At 51.6% G+C, this 17098-nt stretch overlaps 1 protein-coding gene across 2 annotated transcripts; it reads left to right on the top strand.

Annotated features, from left to right (window-relative positions):
• The first annotated feature begins 323 nt into the window (after positions 1-323).
• TRIM47 (tripartite motif containing 47) lies at positions 324-16810 on the top strand. 2 transcript variants are annotated; one of them, XR_010919574.1, is made up of 7 exons: positions 324-1064; positions 5392-5487; positions 6520-6750; positions 8306-8501; positions 9519-9593; positions 12114-12958; positions 14008-16810. XR_010919574.1 is itself a non-coding variant. In XM_067547585.1 (6 exons), the coding sequence occupies exons 1-6, from the start codon at positions 348-350 to the stop codon at positions 12737-12739; spliced, it is 1941 nt and encodes a 646-aa protein (XP_067403686.1). In that variant the 5' UTR covers positions 324-347; the 3' UTR covers positions 12740-16810. The 2 variants fall into 2 exon arrangements, 1 of the variants encoding a protein (XP_067403686.1); XM_067547585.1 differs by having other exon boundaries at positions 12114-16810.
• The last annotated feature ends 288 nt before the right edge of the window (positions 16811-17098 follow it).

The raw sequence follows: 17098 nt of genomic DNA, 5'->3' as shown, positions 1-17098 counted from the left end.
GAAGGTTTGGGGGGAGGAAACTTGCTCTGATTTTTTTTTTTTTTTGGGACACTTTTTTTTTAAAGGTCACTTTAACCCCTCCTGAAGTTCATTTCTCTTGGGGGCGGGATCCCTGATGGAGAGGGGCTACCCCACTCTCTCGGGGGTGGGGGGGGATCCCTGATGGAGGGGGCTGCCCTTCCTCTTGTCCGTTTCCCCTGGGGACACCCACCTCCGCCCCCTGCAGCGGCCCGTTCCCAATCCCAGAGCCGCCGCCGCCGCTGTCAGCAGTTCCTGCTGGGCGGAGCCGCTGCGGCGGCGGTCCGCCCTGCTCCCAGCCCTGGCGGGGAGCCGCCCGGCGGAGCAGCATGGAGGAGGGCGGCTCGCCCGGCAGCGGCAGCAACCTGCCCAGCCCCCAGGAGGGGCCCTTCGGCTGCCCCATCTGCCTGGACACCCTGAAGGACCCGGTCACCCTCCCCTGCGGCCACAACTTCTGCCTGGGCTGCCTGGGGGCGCACCGGCAGCGGCCGGGGGCCGGCGGAGGGCAGGGCGCCGCCCGCTGCCCGCTCTGCCAGGAGCCCTTCCCGCCCGGCCTGCAGCTCCGCAAGAACCACACGCTCTGCGAGCTGCTGCTGCAGCTCCGCCAGCGGCCGCCCGGCGCCCGCCGCCCCGCGCCCGCCATGCCCCCGGGGGAGGAGGAGGCGGCGGCGGCCGGCCCCGGCCCGCCCGCGCCCTGCGGCGCCCCCCAGCGGCAGGAGCAAGAGGAGGAGGAGGAGGCGGCGCTGGCGGTGCTGTGCGACGTCTGCCCCGAGGGCGGGCGGGCCAAGGCGGCCCAGTCGTGCCTGGTGTGCCTGGCCTCCTTCTGCCCGCCCCACCTGCAGCCCCACCTGCGGAGCCCGGCCTTCCAGGCCCACCGCCTGGTGCCCCCGCTGCGCCGCATTGAGGACAGCCTGTGCAAGCTGCACCTCCGGCCGCTGGAGAGCTTCTGCCGCACCGACCAGACCTGCATCTGCCAGCTGTGCCGGGCCCAGGAGCACCGGAGCCACGAGGTGGTGGCGGTGGAGCTGGAGCGGGAGCACAAGGAGGTAGGCAGGGCCCGGCCGGGCACGCTGGGCGTGGGGGGGGGGCGCCTTTCCACCTCCCCGCCCAGCCCTGGCCACCCAGACCTTGCTGCCGAGTCCCAGGGACTGTTGCATTGAGGGGCATCGGCCAGGCTGGGATGGCAGGGGCTGGGCGCGAGACACTCGGTGGGTCTGGATTGAGGGGCACTGACGGAGCTGGAGGGTGGAAGCTCAGAGGTGGGATAGCAGGGGGCTGGGCGCGAGACACTCGGTGGGTCTGGATTGAGGGGCACTGACGGAGCTGGGGGGGGGGAGCTCAGAGGTGGGATAGCAGGGGCTGTGCATTGGGGTATCAGTAGAGCTGCGGGTGTGAATAGCAGAGAGGCTGGGGGGGCATCAGCAGAACTGTTTAGTAGGTACCAGGACTGCAGTGGCATTGGGGACCGGGGTCAGGAGTTCAGGACATCACAAAGCCCCCGGGGAGGGGAAGGAATGCCCGGACTGGAATATCAGTGGTGCTGTAGGGCAGGATTAAAGGGCATCGGTAGAGCTGTAGGTGGGGAGCCCGGGACTGAAATATCAATTGAATGATGGGCTAAGACCTGGGTCGAGGAGGGGGTGGTTTGTTTTCCAGCTGGGAACACAGTTCGGCCCCATGTACACAGGTAGGACCAAAGTCCCCAACCCCGGTAAAGCACAGTGTGCTGTGATATCGTCCGTTTCCTGCATCGTGCTTAACAGTCCAGGTAGGACTTTGCCAGGGGAGGGTGAAGGCGGAGAAAAAAGGTGTCAAAATCCCAGAACAGTCTGTGCTTGTTAACTTGAAAATGGTGCTCTGTTCTCTGCAATCCCCTGGAGCTGCAACCAGGCGGGAGGAAATCCGTGTTGGAAAATCCACTGAGAAGATGGTTTTAAGTAAAAATAACAACCGTTTAACCTGACTGCCACAATGGGTTCTGTCTGGGCTGCCAGATTACACACATGCAAGAGATCTGGAAACGTAACCGATTGTGTGTGGGTTTGGGGAGGAGGCAGAAACAAAAGTCTGTGCATATACAAACTCCTTTGGGAGGTACAGGGCCAAATCCATCCCTGGCCTCACTCCACCGCCTTCCCTGGAATTAAACCTGGGAGCAGTTTGTCCACTTGCGTCTCTTTCCCACAGTATCTTAAATCAGGTCCTTTATTTCTTTTGGCTCCGTTCCCAGATTCCATTCCTTGCTCCGTTAGTCTTTTGTGTTCTGTCGGCAGGGTTTTTTCCATCACTCCCAATCCCAGACGGGGCTGACTCATCTGCCACATTCTCACCCACGAGCTTTCCTCGACCTGTCAGTTTAATTCTGGCTCATCAGCAGTGGTTGGGAGACGTTCCCAAAGTGAGAGAGGAAGGGCAGCTTTGCGGGGCGTTGCCGTGACCTGGCTAACAGCCACTGCCTTCTACTGGTTAGAATCAGAGTTGCTGAAGTGTCTGTGTTACAGCTCTTATACTGCGAACACTTAATGGGGATTCTCCTTCAGCTCCAGTGGCCAGGGGTCTGTCTGTGCTCATGCAGCAGGTAGTTCTGAGTCTGATTCCTGCTGGTGCTAGGAAGGTCCGAGTGGGTGAGGTTGGTGGTTCAGAGGCCACCCTAGGTGATCGCAGATTTGATTTATAGTGGGGAGTACCTGGGCGGAATTAACGCTTGCTAGTTCATCTGGTTCTTGGGGCCACCATCCTACTGTAGAGAAATCCTCTTGTTTTTATTATTGAGAGCCAGTGGTGTGATCTGTGCTGTGGAGAATGCAGAGGAAGGCAGGATCTCCAAGGAGCTGCCAGCCCGAGGCAAACAATACACTGCCCACCTTCTCTAGCATGTTGAAGACAGGTCACATTGGGGGTACATTCTACTGGACAGTGTTGGCTCTTTAACATTCATGTAACCACTCAGAGTGGATTGGCTTGGGGGATGGGAAAGGAGGCCTGGTAATGCGAAGGGTCATGCTTCATCACTCCCCATGCATCAGGAAGGTTAGTCCAAGATGGTACCTGGCAATGGAGGAAGGTGGCAGAGGTGGGGTCAGCTTCTGGGGGCAGAGCTATCACGCAGCTGCATTGGGATCTGAAGTTGCCTTAAACAGCCTGGAATGTGTCAATGTCAATTCTGTTGACCCTCCCTGCTCCCTTCCAAGGGTTCTGCAGCTCCCCAGGTAAGATCTCTCCCATGCTCTGGTCTCCTTGTGCTCTCAGACGGCCCAGTCTGGTGTGCTGTGGTGTGGTTTGGTGTGTGGCTGGCTTTTTCACTTCGTCAGTGACAGCACATTGTGCATTGCTCTTGATGCGCTTCTCCTAAGCCGACGTCTGTTCAATCCCCAAGAATGTTGCTAATGTGGTGCTATGGCAGCCCCGTGCAGTGCCCCTCGCACCCTTCACGAAGGGGAGAGCCCTAGTCCCAAAACTCAAACCTCAGAGACCCAGGAAGTGTGGAGTTAAGGTCCCGCCTGCCCCCGGTGCCCTTACAATTGCGTTGGCCTGATGACACAATACACACTGCCACCATTAGAACACCAGGCAATGCAGAGTTAAGGTGATGCATCCAACACAGCACAGCTACGCATGTCCTAATATGTGTGTTGTGGTGAATCTGACTCTCTTGTAAGGGGCGCGCAAGGGTCTTTACACTGCATATCCTGGTTATCCAACTGGGGCGCTTCGGGACCAGTCCTCTCCCCTCTGGAAGGATGCTGGGGAATGTCACGTCCCTGCTCTGGAAGGGGATCAGGAGTACACTGCATTGGCTGTGCGGCTGTAGCCTTTGCTCCAGGTTTAACAGAGTTTTTTGCATATGAATTTCCATGGTTGTTGCTATGGGAGGTAGTAAAGGACAGGGGTGGGGTTAAGGGAGATGGGGCCAATAGGACAGCTGGAACAGAATGACGCCCCTCTCTGGTGAGTCATAGCAGGTCTATTGGGACAGTGCTTGTGCTTTCTTGCTTTCTCCTGATCCTTTGACACCCACCCCCACTCCATAATCCTCTTTCCCTTTTACCCCACCATAGCCCTGCTCACCCTGGGGGCCATTAGTGGAGGGCCCAATAAGAGTCCTAGATGTGCAGGATGTGGGTCAGGTGGGGGGGATGGGAGGAGGAGTGAGGGGGCCAGGAAGAGATTGCTGTTGGGGGGAGCCGTATCTGCCCTTCCATCTCCCTTTCCCCTCCAGAAATGCCCTTTCTTCAGCTCCAGTAAACAGCCTCATGCTCCTGTCTGTGGGTCCCCGTCTGACTCACCAGCTCAAATGGGGGAATTGGGGATGTGTGCAGTGGGGCCTGGTTGGGATGGGGCAAAGATGGTGCCCTGGCTCTCTACCTACAGTACCCCTTATCCCCTGCACGCACCTTTCTCCCTGCCCATCCACAGAGCCTCCCGGAGCCCCCCATCAATGCCAGTGGACATGACCCCCCCCATCCTGGCCTCTGCCAATAGGGGTGCCCCCCTCGGTCCTCCCCCCCTCCCCCCCCGCCTTGTGCTGCCTGAGTTATGAAGCCAACGAGCACAGGAGTTGAGTGGAACGCCTTGCGTGGTGAGTTGCCCGCCCTGCAAGGTGCTGACTGCGCACAGATTGGCTGTTCTGAGCAGTGGTTAGTGGGGGGCGCGAAGGTGCGAATGGCATAACCGGCATCCCTTGGCTCCGGGAAAAATGTCCCTTCCAGATGGGCGAGCCCCTTGATCTGTCACACTTCGACTGGTGCGCTGGCACTCAGCAGAGTGGAAGCTTGCAGAGTTGGATGTGGAATCCACTGGGGTTTGCCTGTACAGGTCTGAATCCTGCTCACAGCAAAGCCGCTCATTTAAACAGGTTGGACAAACATCTGCCCTTCCAGCCCTGCAGTTCTGTGATTCTATCATTCTAGAAACGACCCCCCAATATCCCCCATCTCTCCCTGGGCACTGTAACCCCAAGGGAAGGCGGAGTACACGGATGTCTGCATCTCTGTCGCTCTTCGAGTTCTGAGCAAACAAGAAAGGACTAAGCATTTGCAAACTGACGACCTGCTGGATTTTGGGGGGCCCATAATTCTGGAACCCCCTCTTTGATTTGCCTGAAATTGGGTAGAAAAATTCACCTTGGCCTCAGGCATCCTCCCGATTTTCAGCTCAGTTGGTTTTTATTTGCAGAATTTAGAGGGTGTATGTGGAAAAATAATGGTTACAATGAAAAATGGTTTATAACCTTAGCTATGGAACGATTGCTGTGGCTTCCTGCAGGTGATGTGTATAAGCTGCACCCACGGGGATCCTCTTTGGAAGACTCAGGTTCTGAATGCAGCCCGGGTACGGCTCCTAATGCTCCTTTCATCCTTTTTTGTTTTAAAGGCCCAGCGACCCCAGATCCTGAGCTGTGTGGAGAACCAGCTGGACGAGCTGGGAGTCGCCGTGGCACAGATCAGGAAGACCGTGGAGCTCATCAAAGTAAGATGACCTTGTCATCACCTTGCCCAGGGCTCGAGCTGAACTTGCAGCATTTTCTATTCCCTTCCGCATTCCCTTTGAACTGCATCCTCTAACAAATACCCTGGAGAGCCCTGAGATACTTCTACTAGAGGGGCTCTTCCCAGCTCAGGAACACTCGGATGCTTTGGGAAAACATGGCAGTCACCTGCTTTGCTAGCATCCGTCTTCCCCAGTGGCTGTCTGGTACATGGCCCCAAATCTGAAATGTTGTGAAGATAGGAAGTACTACCCAGAGAAAATTGTTTCTGAGACTGATGTCCTTCCTTGGTGGATCTCAGTTGGGGAGGTACTTCCTTAAGTCCTGTCCTTCACATACCCTAAGCGTTCAGCTGGCTGATTATACTGCAGGGTTGTGTGTCTGTCGCCCTTTCACTTCTACCGTTTACCTAGCTTTCTGCACCCATTTGGGAAGGTGTCATGATTGCTCGTTGCCTTGACCACCCACCAGACCGTGGATTTTTGGCATTAACTGCATCTCTGCATGGGGCAGCAAAACAGCCTGAGGGAAGGTGCTGAACTGCCATTTCCTATTGAGAGAGGTGACGGGAGAGGTGATTAAAGTGAAACAAGTTTGACAAGTGCAGCAATACTCCATGGAAATGCAAAGGGGCACAGTGGGGTCTGTTGAGTCGACTCCTGCCTCCCTGTCTGATCTTGATTCACTTCACCTCTCTGAGCCCCCATTTCTCCCTGTGTAAAATGAGGGCAGTAATACCTGCCAACCTTAGAGGGCTGTGCTGTGACATAAATCTGCTTGTGGGGGTGTTTTTTTGGCCCCACTTCAGCTGCACTGGGGCAAACCCTTACTGTAAGTGGAGTGCCCTGGTACAAGTGGTGGTTTGCTCTGATGCAGCTTCATCAGCGCAAAAAACCCCAGTACAGGCAAAACCTTAAGGAACTGCTGTTTGTAAAGTGCTTAGAGATCCTTTGGTTGACTGAGCTGTAAAGGATGATTACTAATAACGCGGATGCCCGTCTTTCTGTGCGTAGAGCGCCGCCCTGAAGGAGAAGGAAAAAGTCAGCAGGCTCTTTGACGAAGCATCCAGAGCTCTGGTGACCTTCCAGAAAGAGGTGACTGGCTTCATCACAGATGGCGAGCGATCCATGCTGGCGGAGGCTGAGGAGGATCTCCGGCAGAAGGAGGAGAAGCGCGCCAAGCTGGTGCAGTGCAGGCAGAACCTGGAGAGGGTCCCGAGCACAGATACCATTTACTTCCTGCAGGTGAGCAGGGACTGGCTGCAGGAGAGGAGCGAGCGCTGGGAAAGGGTTAAAAATCACACACGACCTGAAGTACTGATACCTGCTAGCACCACAGGCCACTTTCTGGGGAGCTGGAACGTGACACTTCCAAGCCCCCCTCCCTCCAAACTGCAGCTCTTGGCTAATCCATTGTTCTACCAGGATCTGATTGAAAGCCCATGGAAGACGACAGGCATTTTTCCATTGCCTTCAGTGGGCTTTGGGTCAGGCTGGGAGTGAGTAACTTGCCCGGGCTCAGGGTGGCAAAGGGAAAGCCAACAACCACAGTGAGCAGATAGAGCAGGGGTTGACTGTCAGCAGTGGGCGCTGGGTGCAGCGGGGCGTGGGTGCAGCGGGGCGTGTGCGCTGGGCGCAGTGGAGTGTGGGCGCTGGGCTCAGGGAGGCGCTGGGCATGGGTGCTGGGCACGGGTGCTGAGTGCTGGGAGGCGCTGGGTGCTGACCTGCGCCAAGTACATTGCTAGATTCTTACCAAATGATCGGTAACACTGAACTCACGATAACTGGGGGCGAGGCGCTGTGAAGAAGTGGGCCGAGGAGCTGGCAAAGGTTCAAACATGCCAACGGTCCCGACTACTCTGCAACAGCGCCTGTGTAATGGGAGGTTCAGACCCGCACTGTCGCAGTGTGGGCACAAAGCCACCAGCTTCGGGCCTCCGAAGGGCATGTGAATCGGGTACCGGGGGAACGGAAATGGGAAGCAAAAGAGGGCGAGTTCTGGGGGTTGTTGGGAAAGGCCCAGTGCAAATGTCCAGGCCTCTCATGAAAACAAACTGAACTCCTTTTTCTGGGCTACACTTTTTGGGCCTGCTCCTGACGGATGCGGAGCAGCCACCAAAGTCAGTGGGAGTTATTGGGGCTCAGGGCCCCCTCGGCTCAGGCCTGTAACTGAAGGTCGCTACCGTGAGTTGGATACTGGGGTTTGGGTTGCACGTGAACTAACTGGCCTCCTCCATTCACTGGAAAGCTAACGGGGGGGAATAATGGGCAGGTATTGTGGGCGTGCAAACTGCAGCTCCTGGCATGGAAGCAATCTCTGCACCTCCATTGCGGAGCTGGGAGAAGGGGCCTTCATGGGAGGAGCGACTGTTGTGTATGATAGTCTTGAACCAAATTTGAAACTGACTAAGGAACACGTGGCCACGCAATGACCTATGGCGGGGTCTCCGGTGCCTGGGGGCCAAGCCTGCATTTGTGCCCCTCAGGTGCAGGGCAGAAGGGGTCCCGGTGCCGCTCCCCAGCTGCCCCGGGGGGTGGGGAGGTCTGTATCTGGGGGGGGGCTGGAAGGGCCGGCGCCCCTTTCACCTGCACGTCATGAAAGACTGGCCCGGGGCCTGGCCCCCCTCCCAGCTCAGTACGTCACTGGGCCAGAGAAGTCGTTCCCTCTCTCTTGCATGTCTGTCTTCATGCTGGGTCCTGGAACAATCACTGCTCTAGTGTTTTGGCAGCGGGTGTGGTGGTGGAACAAGACACAGCCCAAGCTTCTTGCAGGCTTTTGATCCCTGTATCCTTGGCTCAGGAGTTGCAGGCGTTAAAAATAGCTGTGGAGGAAAAGAGTTCCCTGTGCCCAAGCTTCCAGAAGGAACTGAGCTTCACCAAGTCCAGCCAGGCTGTGTGCGCCGTGAAGGAGCTGCTGGTGACTGTATGCAAGAACCAGTGGGACCAGTTGCTGGGGAAGGGGTATGAAGAGTTTGGTTTCCATGGGATGCAAGAAGGTGTGTATTTAGCAACCATGTGCTAGCCCCTTGTTGTCTGGGCCAAAGTGTATTTAACTCCCCAGCATGCACAAGGAGCACATAGACGCCCCGTTTAACTTTTATAACTAGCAGATGAATATGAGAAGCCAGCACGCCCAGGGGAAAACTGTGGAGAGCTCTGGACCCCTCCTGACGCCTTGGAAACTGTGCAGCATGGTTATTCCGCAATTGCTTAATCATCAGCCTGTCATTCAGCCTCTGCCTTCTGGGCTCGTGCCTCGCTCCAGGGGTTTGATGAAGTTTCCACAGCGACTAGCTCGTCAGAAGACAACAAACATTTAGAGCTAGGTGTGGCCGGGTGGTTTGGGGAACTTCTCCAAAGAGGCGTCCCATGAAAGGGAGACTTGTCTCGTCTGCACACACAGCAACCTCTTCGCAGGGACGAGCACCGGTCCCAGGCTCCATCCTGCCGGGCTGAAAAAGCTGAGCTGCTGGTTGTGTTTCAGAGAGACACTCAGGCAGCTCCATTTTAGCTTGTAATGATTAGTTGAATTCTCCCGTGTTTGGAATTCTCCTGGAGACCCATCAAAACTATTCCCTTCCCAACCACGCTTGTCTCCTCCTGCAGAACAAATGTTTCTGTTGCTTTCCATTAAGCCCAATCTAACAGCCGTGTATTGTCTGGGCTGGGTATTGGCCTCAGCCTAGGAACACAGAGCTGCTTTCAGGACAGGGTTGTTCGTGCCCCTGGCTGGCTGGCTGGCTGGCCATGCAGTAGCAGCAGGACCATCCGTCATAAGACCCTGCATGAATGTTGTCAAATCCCATGGGCTTTTTTTGCTCTTTGTTTTCTACTTTTAAAACCTACGTGAACAAATGCAGGAGTAGTACGATGCGCCCTGAGCTGTGGGGACCCGGGGCAATTGCACCTCCCTCTCAGATTCGCGCAACATCTGTTCCCGGGGGCTTTTCGGCTTTGTTGCCTTTGCTGTTTATGCAGCGCGATGGTAACGCCGTTGATTCCTCTCTTTGCAGCAGTCGCCGAGCTCCACCCTTCAGACAAATCAAACAATCCAGCCTGCTTGGAGACACGAGACTATTTCCTGAAATGTAAGACCCTGACCTTTGCTTAGGCTTCTCTTGCTAAGGCCAGTTATTGTATTTCCCCTTTCTGCTCAGCATGTAGTGTTTCTGTACTCACAGCTGCATTCATATGTCCACTCACTGGCAAGCTCTGGTGCGCTGTTGCTGAGATAAATACCATACAGCTCATAAAGAGAATCCATTTGCCTTCCAGCTAAGGTCTTAAAAACTCAGCCTATGTGTACTTCTGCCAAACCAGTCCTGGGGGACCGAGGCAAGATGCTGTTGCACATAAAAGCGCTTTCCACTTAATTCAGTCACGGATGAATTTGATCCTCTGTTTAATTAGCTCAGAACCTCTGGAGCCAAATAAGTTGTAGTAAGATTAATTCCATGCTTTGTTTTGATCCAGTTTGATGGCTTCAGGCAGGTGGATAATTCGGTTGCTGAATAGATAAAGTTGTTAAAGCGGGACAAAATGCTGAATAAAAAGAGCCCAGGGATTGATTGAAGAGGGTTGCAATGACAAGTTGCCTTAGGGCATGTCTATGCTGAGGGCGGCAGAGTCGCCGCCGTCGGATCGATCTTTCTGGATCGATTGAGCGGTCAGTGCCGACCCGCTCAGTCGATCCAGAAGTCGACGCTGGTAAACCGCCCCCTCAAGTGGCGTAGCGCTGCATCGAGGGGGATGCGGTTCCCGTCGGCGCAGTGCAGTGAAGACGCCGCGCAGAAGGGAAGCACAGCAGCCGACGGGAGTTACGCAAGCTGCTCTGCGTAACTCCCGTCGACTGCCGCTGAATCGCCAGGTCGGTGTAGACCAGGGCTTATTCAGACACTGTGATTGACATTCAGAGCACTGGGCGGGGCTTGGCAAGCTGCCACCCAAAGACCGGCTGTAGAGACTAGATCAAAATAAGGAACAAACCGTGCTCCGGCAGCGCGCGGGAGAGCTCTCGCTCGCAGACAGGGGAGAGAGAGTGAGCTGACACCCCTCCCAGTGAGCCATTTCTCTCCTGCACACTGCTGTTGATCTCTGCTTTCTTCCCCAGCTTTATTTTCTGCTCCTCACCTGTTCATGCAGACGTGCGTTTGCTCACAAAACCGAGGGCGATTTTCTAGTGCCTGTCAACAGGCTTCTCAGAGGAGCTGCTGCAGCACTCTGCTGTTCACGCTCCCCGTCGGAAGATGGGCCTGGGCAGATACAGGATGGATCCAATCCACGAGTGCCTCATTCAGCTGGAAATTCAAGGACCTCCCTGTTCCCCATGACTCCTCCCCATCTGACTAGCGAGCTGGATCCCCCCGGGTTCATAGATCTACACTCTGCCTTATTCCTGGGGATGGGAGGATGGCCCATATCCTAACTGAACTCCTGTTTTTCAAACAGCCATCAACAGGGCCCCAGGTCATAACCCTCCTGATCAGACAGAGATCCCTTGGGATTAGATATTATCCTTCTGGGGCCAATTACCCCTGCTCCAATGTTCAGCGATAAGAGGCCCACTGCCTCCATATGCCCCCAGCCCCCTGCTGCCCTAGAGAACAAGACCAGCCATAAAAATCTGTTGCTTCTTTCAAAGTCAATATCCATGGTGGGTACTGTTCAGCGTCTCAATCCCAAGGGCATGTAATCAATTTATTGAGGGTAGGGTTGAGTCTGCGCAGTTCTCAGCAAACATTAAGAAACTCTTAATAGATAAATCTGCTGCATGTTAAATTCAGAACACATCTCTTAGCCTCTCTGTTAGACAGAAAGAGCCGATCTCTCATGTGTGTCTCTGACTCCACTAATAATCTGCCTTCCTTTGTCTGTGTCTAATCAACCTAATTCACACCATCAGATCAGACACTGTATGTGAGCTGTGATCGGCAGGAATTCTTTGTTTTCAGTACACAGGGTTGAATTCCTACAGGGGTGGGGGTGGCAGGAAGTTCTCGGAGCAGGATTCTCTGCTCTTGAATTCTCCTGATGATCAGGCAAAGGCCAGAGCCATCCAGCAGCCGTTAGGACGCAGTGCTAAGGGCGTGTCTACACTGCAAATGAAGGTGTGATTGTAGCACGGCTGGGCCTACCCGCACTAGCTTTACTCTAGCTAGCACGGGTGACAACAGCAGGGTAGACACAGTGGCCGGGGCTCCCCAGCAGGCTTCTGCTCTAGCTGTTAGTCTGTGTTGAAGCCCGGACCACCACATCTAGGCTGCTACGATTACCCGTGTTAGCTAGAGTAAAGCTAGTGTGAGCATGCCCACCCATGCTGCAGTCATACCTTTGCTTGCAGTGTAGACACGCCCGACGATGCACCTCTTTAGCTTTGTTGATTTGGGCCAATAACTGGGTGAGTGTTTATTGCCATTGCGCCAGGGAGTGGGATTGGCCCCTGTTGATCACAGAGAATGATAACTTGGGTATTGGAGAGCAATAGGACAAAAACAGACATAACATTAGCCACTGAGATTGGCCGCTTGGGATTAAAGGGGGGAGGGATGCTCTGTGCTCAATTCTTTTCTGATTCTCTCCTTTGTGTTTCCTTGTCCCCTTCTGCACAGTTGCCTTCATCATCGATTTGGACAGCGACACCGCAGACAAGTTCCTCCAGCTGTTTGGAACCAAAGGGGCCAAACGAGTACTTAACCCCATCGCCTACCCCGAGAGCCCAGCCAGGTTCATCAACTGCGAGCAGGTGCTGGGCGAGAACCTGATGAACCGGGGCAACTACTACTGGGAGGTGGAAATCATCGACGGCTGGGTGAGCATCGGCGTCATCGCTGAGGATTTCAACCCGCACGAGTCCTACGACAGGGGTCGCCTGGGGAGGAATGAGAAGTCCTGCTGCCTGCAGTGGAATGGCCAGAACTACGTGGCCTGGTTTGGTGGCTTCGAATCGGTTATCCAGCAGCCGTTCTTTCACACGATCGGGGTGTACCTGGAGTATTCGGAAAAGGCATTGACCTTCTACGGGGTCAGGGATGCCAAGATGACGTGTCTCCAACAGCTCAAGGTGGCCCGCTTCAAAAAAGGCCACTTTGACCCCTTCCAGAATAAGATCAACCACCAGTTCCCATCGCTGTTTGCGTATAACCTCAAACCAGCCTTCTTCCTTGAAAGCGTAGATGCTCATATGCAGATTGGGCCATTGAAGAAAGATTGTGTTTCAGTGTTAAAGCGGAGGTAACTTGCAGAGAAGACCCACGAGTCTCTCTTGCAGTCGTTTGCCAGCACCATGGCTTATATAGCCTTCTCTCTGGAATAGCCCTGCCGTGCCACCCCCCCTAGCCCTGTGCTGTTTGTAACCCAGGGGTTAACAAGCAGAAGCTTCTCAGTGGATAGAGCCCTGGACTGGGACTCAGGAGACCTGGGTTCTCTTTCTTGCTCTGCCATTGGGTGTCCTGTGGTAAGTCATGTCACCACTGTGCCTCAGTTTCCCCATCTGTAAAATGGGAGTAATTATACTAATCTGCTTTGTAAAGTGTTTTGAGATCTACTAAGGAAAAGCACCAAATAGAAGATAGGTAGTGTTATTTTTAAAAAACATGGGCATTTTGTGATGGCCCATCCCTCAGTTCTTAGCCACGGGGGTGTAATCTTAGTGACTGCTCAGACCGTGAGATTCCATGGTTACTCTGCTCTGTGCCTTATTCCGCCCTGTAAATGCAGGATGGTCGTTGCATGTGTGTTAGACCCCCCTAGCCTTCAAAATCTGCTTTCTAGAGGAATGCCTCCTAGAACAAGGGGGGGCAAACTGCCCATCTGAACTTTTCATCAGGCCCTCCAGCTCAACCAGTGGTCCATGAGCTCCATTTAGGTGGTCCACAGAAAGGTTGCAGAACAAGTTGTGCGGCGCAGCAACCGCCGCCGCTCCCCCTCCCTGCCCCTCTCCCACTACATGGGCTCAGTGGCACCCTGGCCAGAGCTGCTTCCAGGACTATAAAATACCCAGCCAGTGGGAGGAAATAGCTGTTAGTGAGAGATTCTAGCACCAATCAGTGGCTGGAGATCCTGAAACAGCAATAGTGGTATTTGTGAAAATTTACTTTTAATAGGTAGTTTCTTATCTGGAGCTATTAATTTAGTTAATGAAGGTATTACAACTAACCACGGCAGGTTTCCTTTTCTGTTATAATCACATTCCTGCTTTCTTTGGAACTTTAGTAGCATTAAAATCCCAAACTCCTAAAAGATTCCAGTCACTCTTTAATTATTAATGTCCCCCCGTGTAGTTTATAAAGGGTTAAAAATGATTAATAGATGTTATACGTGTGTGACAGACGTAAATAGTATGTGTTCTAGAAGATGGTTATAGAAGCTGTTCTAGATGATTGCAAGTCATGGCTATACACAACCTATTGACCTGTTGAATTCTGAGTAACTTTTAATTAACTATATATTGAAACATCTATTAATTATGTATTAATCATTTATAAATTTATCCTTAATATAAAGTATGGTGGAGAACCTCTTCTGGAAAAGGTGGAAAGGAAGAGAGAACTTTCAAGATCACAGAGACAAGATAACTGTTCACATTTCCCAAGCCACCTTCTCAAGTATACCCTGGAGATACTATAATAGTTGAAATGAATTACTATCACATCTTTGCACTGCAGTAACTTCATCTCCTAGCTGTTTCAGTGTTATGTACATTGCTGAGTTCATTTTCTCCGATATTAGTTTATAACCTACCTCTTAGAGCTTGCATTACAAAAAAAAAAAAAAAAAAAAAATCTAGTGTACTGTATATATGTAGAGAGAAAATATATTGTCAAATTCACCACTGATGTAACCCACTTCCGGTAGCGATGAATTTGGCCCATTATGTACATTGCTCCTAAGACAAAAATGCTAAGATGGAGTTAAGGCTGTAAATACATAGAAATATATTCAAGAAAAAAAAAACCTTAATAAAATACTGCAATTTAAAAAGCAGCACAAAAGCTGGGAAATTCACAGTTAAAATTACAGGCACATCTCCCAACATGGAGGCCTGGTGAAACGCACCTATTTGCCTTCTGAAAATAGTCAAAGATTCCAGTCCTCTGAAGGCCAACAGCTTCAGGAGACCTGGGTTCTGTTCCCAGCTCTGCCAGTGGCCTGCTGGATGATGTTGGGCAAGTCACTTCCCAGCTCTGTGCTGCAGTTTCCCCCTGTGTAAAATGGGCATAATGATACTTACCTCCTTTGTGAAGTATTTTGAGATCTACTGATGAAAAGTGCTAGATTGAGATATAAGAGCTAAGGATTATTATATGGTGATTTTTGAAATATGAGTAATTAAAAAAAAAATTAGCTAACTCTTCAAGAAGTGCAAACACCATGGATGAAATATTGACCCTGTTTAAGTCCATAGGAATTTTGCTAGTGATTTCAGTGGGACCATGAGTTCACTCCTTATGTTTGGAACTCTTATTTCTGAAACACTGTGTCTGATTTGTGTCTAACTTTCCATAAAATCTCTACTGTGGCATGAGACATTTGTGCCGTTTCACGTGGATTGCTTTGGTTTTGGCAACGTTGGAGGTGATTAGGATTGAAAATAGCTATATACGCAAAAGGCTAGATTCAGCCTTCATAACAGAGAAGCTATCTGTAACGTAGTGAGATCGAAAAATAAGATATTAACGATCTCTGTATTTCTGCATAATCTGTGCAGTAAGGACTCTTGGACATTTGCTTAAATCTTTATGGGCTAATATAACTCTCCCTCATCTTGGGCCAAATTCTGACTGTGTTACTTAAGCAAAGCTCCCATCAGGGAGTTTTGCCTGAGTGTGGATTGCAGGATCGGGCTCGTGGTTCCATCTGTGTATCAAAGAACATGACTTCATTCCTTATTAGAATGAATGTGTCTTTGGCAGAGGGTTCATTAAGCAAGGTGGGCGGTCCCCACTCTTCCAGTTGTCCATAGCAAAAGTGTACTTCACACTGCCTGTCTGTGGTCCTCATTCAGGAGATTGATCAGTTCAGGGTGATCTTAAGCCTTTGACTTTCCCCTGTGTATCTGCATAACTTTTTCCCTATCCCAGGCTTCAGCGGTGAAGGCAGCGGCAGTACTCGGGAGGCAGTGATGTCTAGCAGTTAGAGCAGGGAATTATGAGTTGGGAGAATGGATTCTGTTCCTAGATCTTCCACTGGCTTGCTGTGTGAATCACCGAACTGTTCTGTGCCTCTGTTTCCCAATCTGTAAAAATGGGGATACTAAGACCCAGCTTAGGAAAGGGCTTTGAGAACCACTATAGAAAGGTGCTATATCAATAGAAAGCATTATTATATTACCCTCCCCATGGATGGCAGAAAATGCTGTTATAAGACTTCAGAGCCACTCCATAAGCAGCCACAAGGGGAGTGCAGAAATGCAGTGCATGGCAGGAAGCTCTTGACTCGGGCCCTTCTCATCCCTTTGATTAAGCAGTTGCGACTCCCGTTGTGGCCATTGTACCCGCTTACCCCCATGCCTGAATGTGGCCTATTCTCACCAGTCTCTGGCAGGTTGAAGAGGGGGAGTTCCACGGTCGGCCATGAAACCAGTGCCCTGCCCAGCAATGAATAGCGTTATCCACTAGGCCCCAGAAGGAATTGGCATGTCTGTAAAATGAAAGTGGGATTTTTACAGAGAACCTGCTGTTTAAATGATCTTCCATGTTTGCCTGCAATAGAAAGTAGCTTTAATAAAAGGCAGCAGTTGAGCTAATTCACTTTATCACAGCTGTACATTTTGCTGCATTTTAAGAAGAACATCCCCTGCCTATTCTTTCAGTCCATTTGGAAGTAAGATAAACCCTCATGCTTCAGGACACAGACCAAACTCTAACTATCAGGGATAGGAAGAAAGTCCCGCCCCTCTTGGCAGTTTATTCAATGACTGCCTTCTTCAAGATTTCTCTGATGCATCTGATAGTGTTTGGAGACAGGGTACTGGATTAGATGGATCACTGTTCCTAACATGTTCCTAACATGCAAGGGATGTAAACTGGAATGATCAGGAAATTCACACTGAACCAAGCCTGGATCTATCCTCTGCTTTTCCACAAGCAACAGGAGAAATCCAACAAGCGGGTGTTTAAAACAGCATTGTACAATTCTGAGTGTCTGTTTTTCTTGAGCTATTTTCACTTTTACATAGTGATCATCTTTTTATTTAGGATTTTTTTAGGTATACAATTACTGTATTAAAGTGTGTGAGGAAACTGTAACAGAATAATATAATGCTATTAAAGAATGTTAACTGCCATTAAACAGTATACAAACATCATACTGGATTGTCTTTCCTTACAAATCAAAATGACTGAATTGTCTGGCTGTCTTGTCATTGATTGTTCGGTGTTTTGTCCTGCTGCAGATAACACAGTGGAGATTGGTTTCTAAGTATGTCTAAGGAAATCAATGCAAATATCCACCTTCACTGTCCACTTGGACAAGCGATGAAAGAATCCTGGGATACTGTACTAGCATTCAAAAATCATGAAATTGGCTTAAAAAAATCGTGACACTTTTAAAAATAATGTTCAGTGCTTGTTTATTTGCCTTCCTGTTTTTGAGT

Source organism: Emydura macquarii, unplaced genomic scaffold, assembly GCF_026122565.2.
Source record: "Emydura macquarii macquarii isolate MOO-44397 ecotype Brisbane River unplaced genomic scaffold, CSIRO-AGI_Emac_v2 contig_1230, whole genome shotgun sequence".
NCBI lineage: Eukaryota > Metazoa > Chordata > Testudines > Chelidae > Emydura > Emydura macquarii.
The sequence above is the reverse complement of the archived record's forward strand: the minus strand, read 5'-3'. Positions and strand labels throughout refer to the sequence as shown.

Bases quoted from the DNA above. Each gene is read 5' to 3' on its own strand.
- TRIM47 (XM_067547585.1), top strand. From the start codon at position 348: ATGGAGGAGGGCGGCTCGCCCGGCAGCGGCAGCAACCTGCCCAGCCCC. The intron at 5,488-6,519 runs GTAAGATGACCT...TTCTGTGCGTAG, and splicing joins AGACCGTGGAGCTCATCAAA to AGCGCCGCCCTGAAGGAGAA. The intron at 8,502-9,518 runs GTGTGTATTTAG...CTCTCTTTGCAG, and splicing joins TTTCCATGGGATGCAAGAAG to CAGTCGCCGAGCTCCACCCT.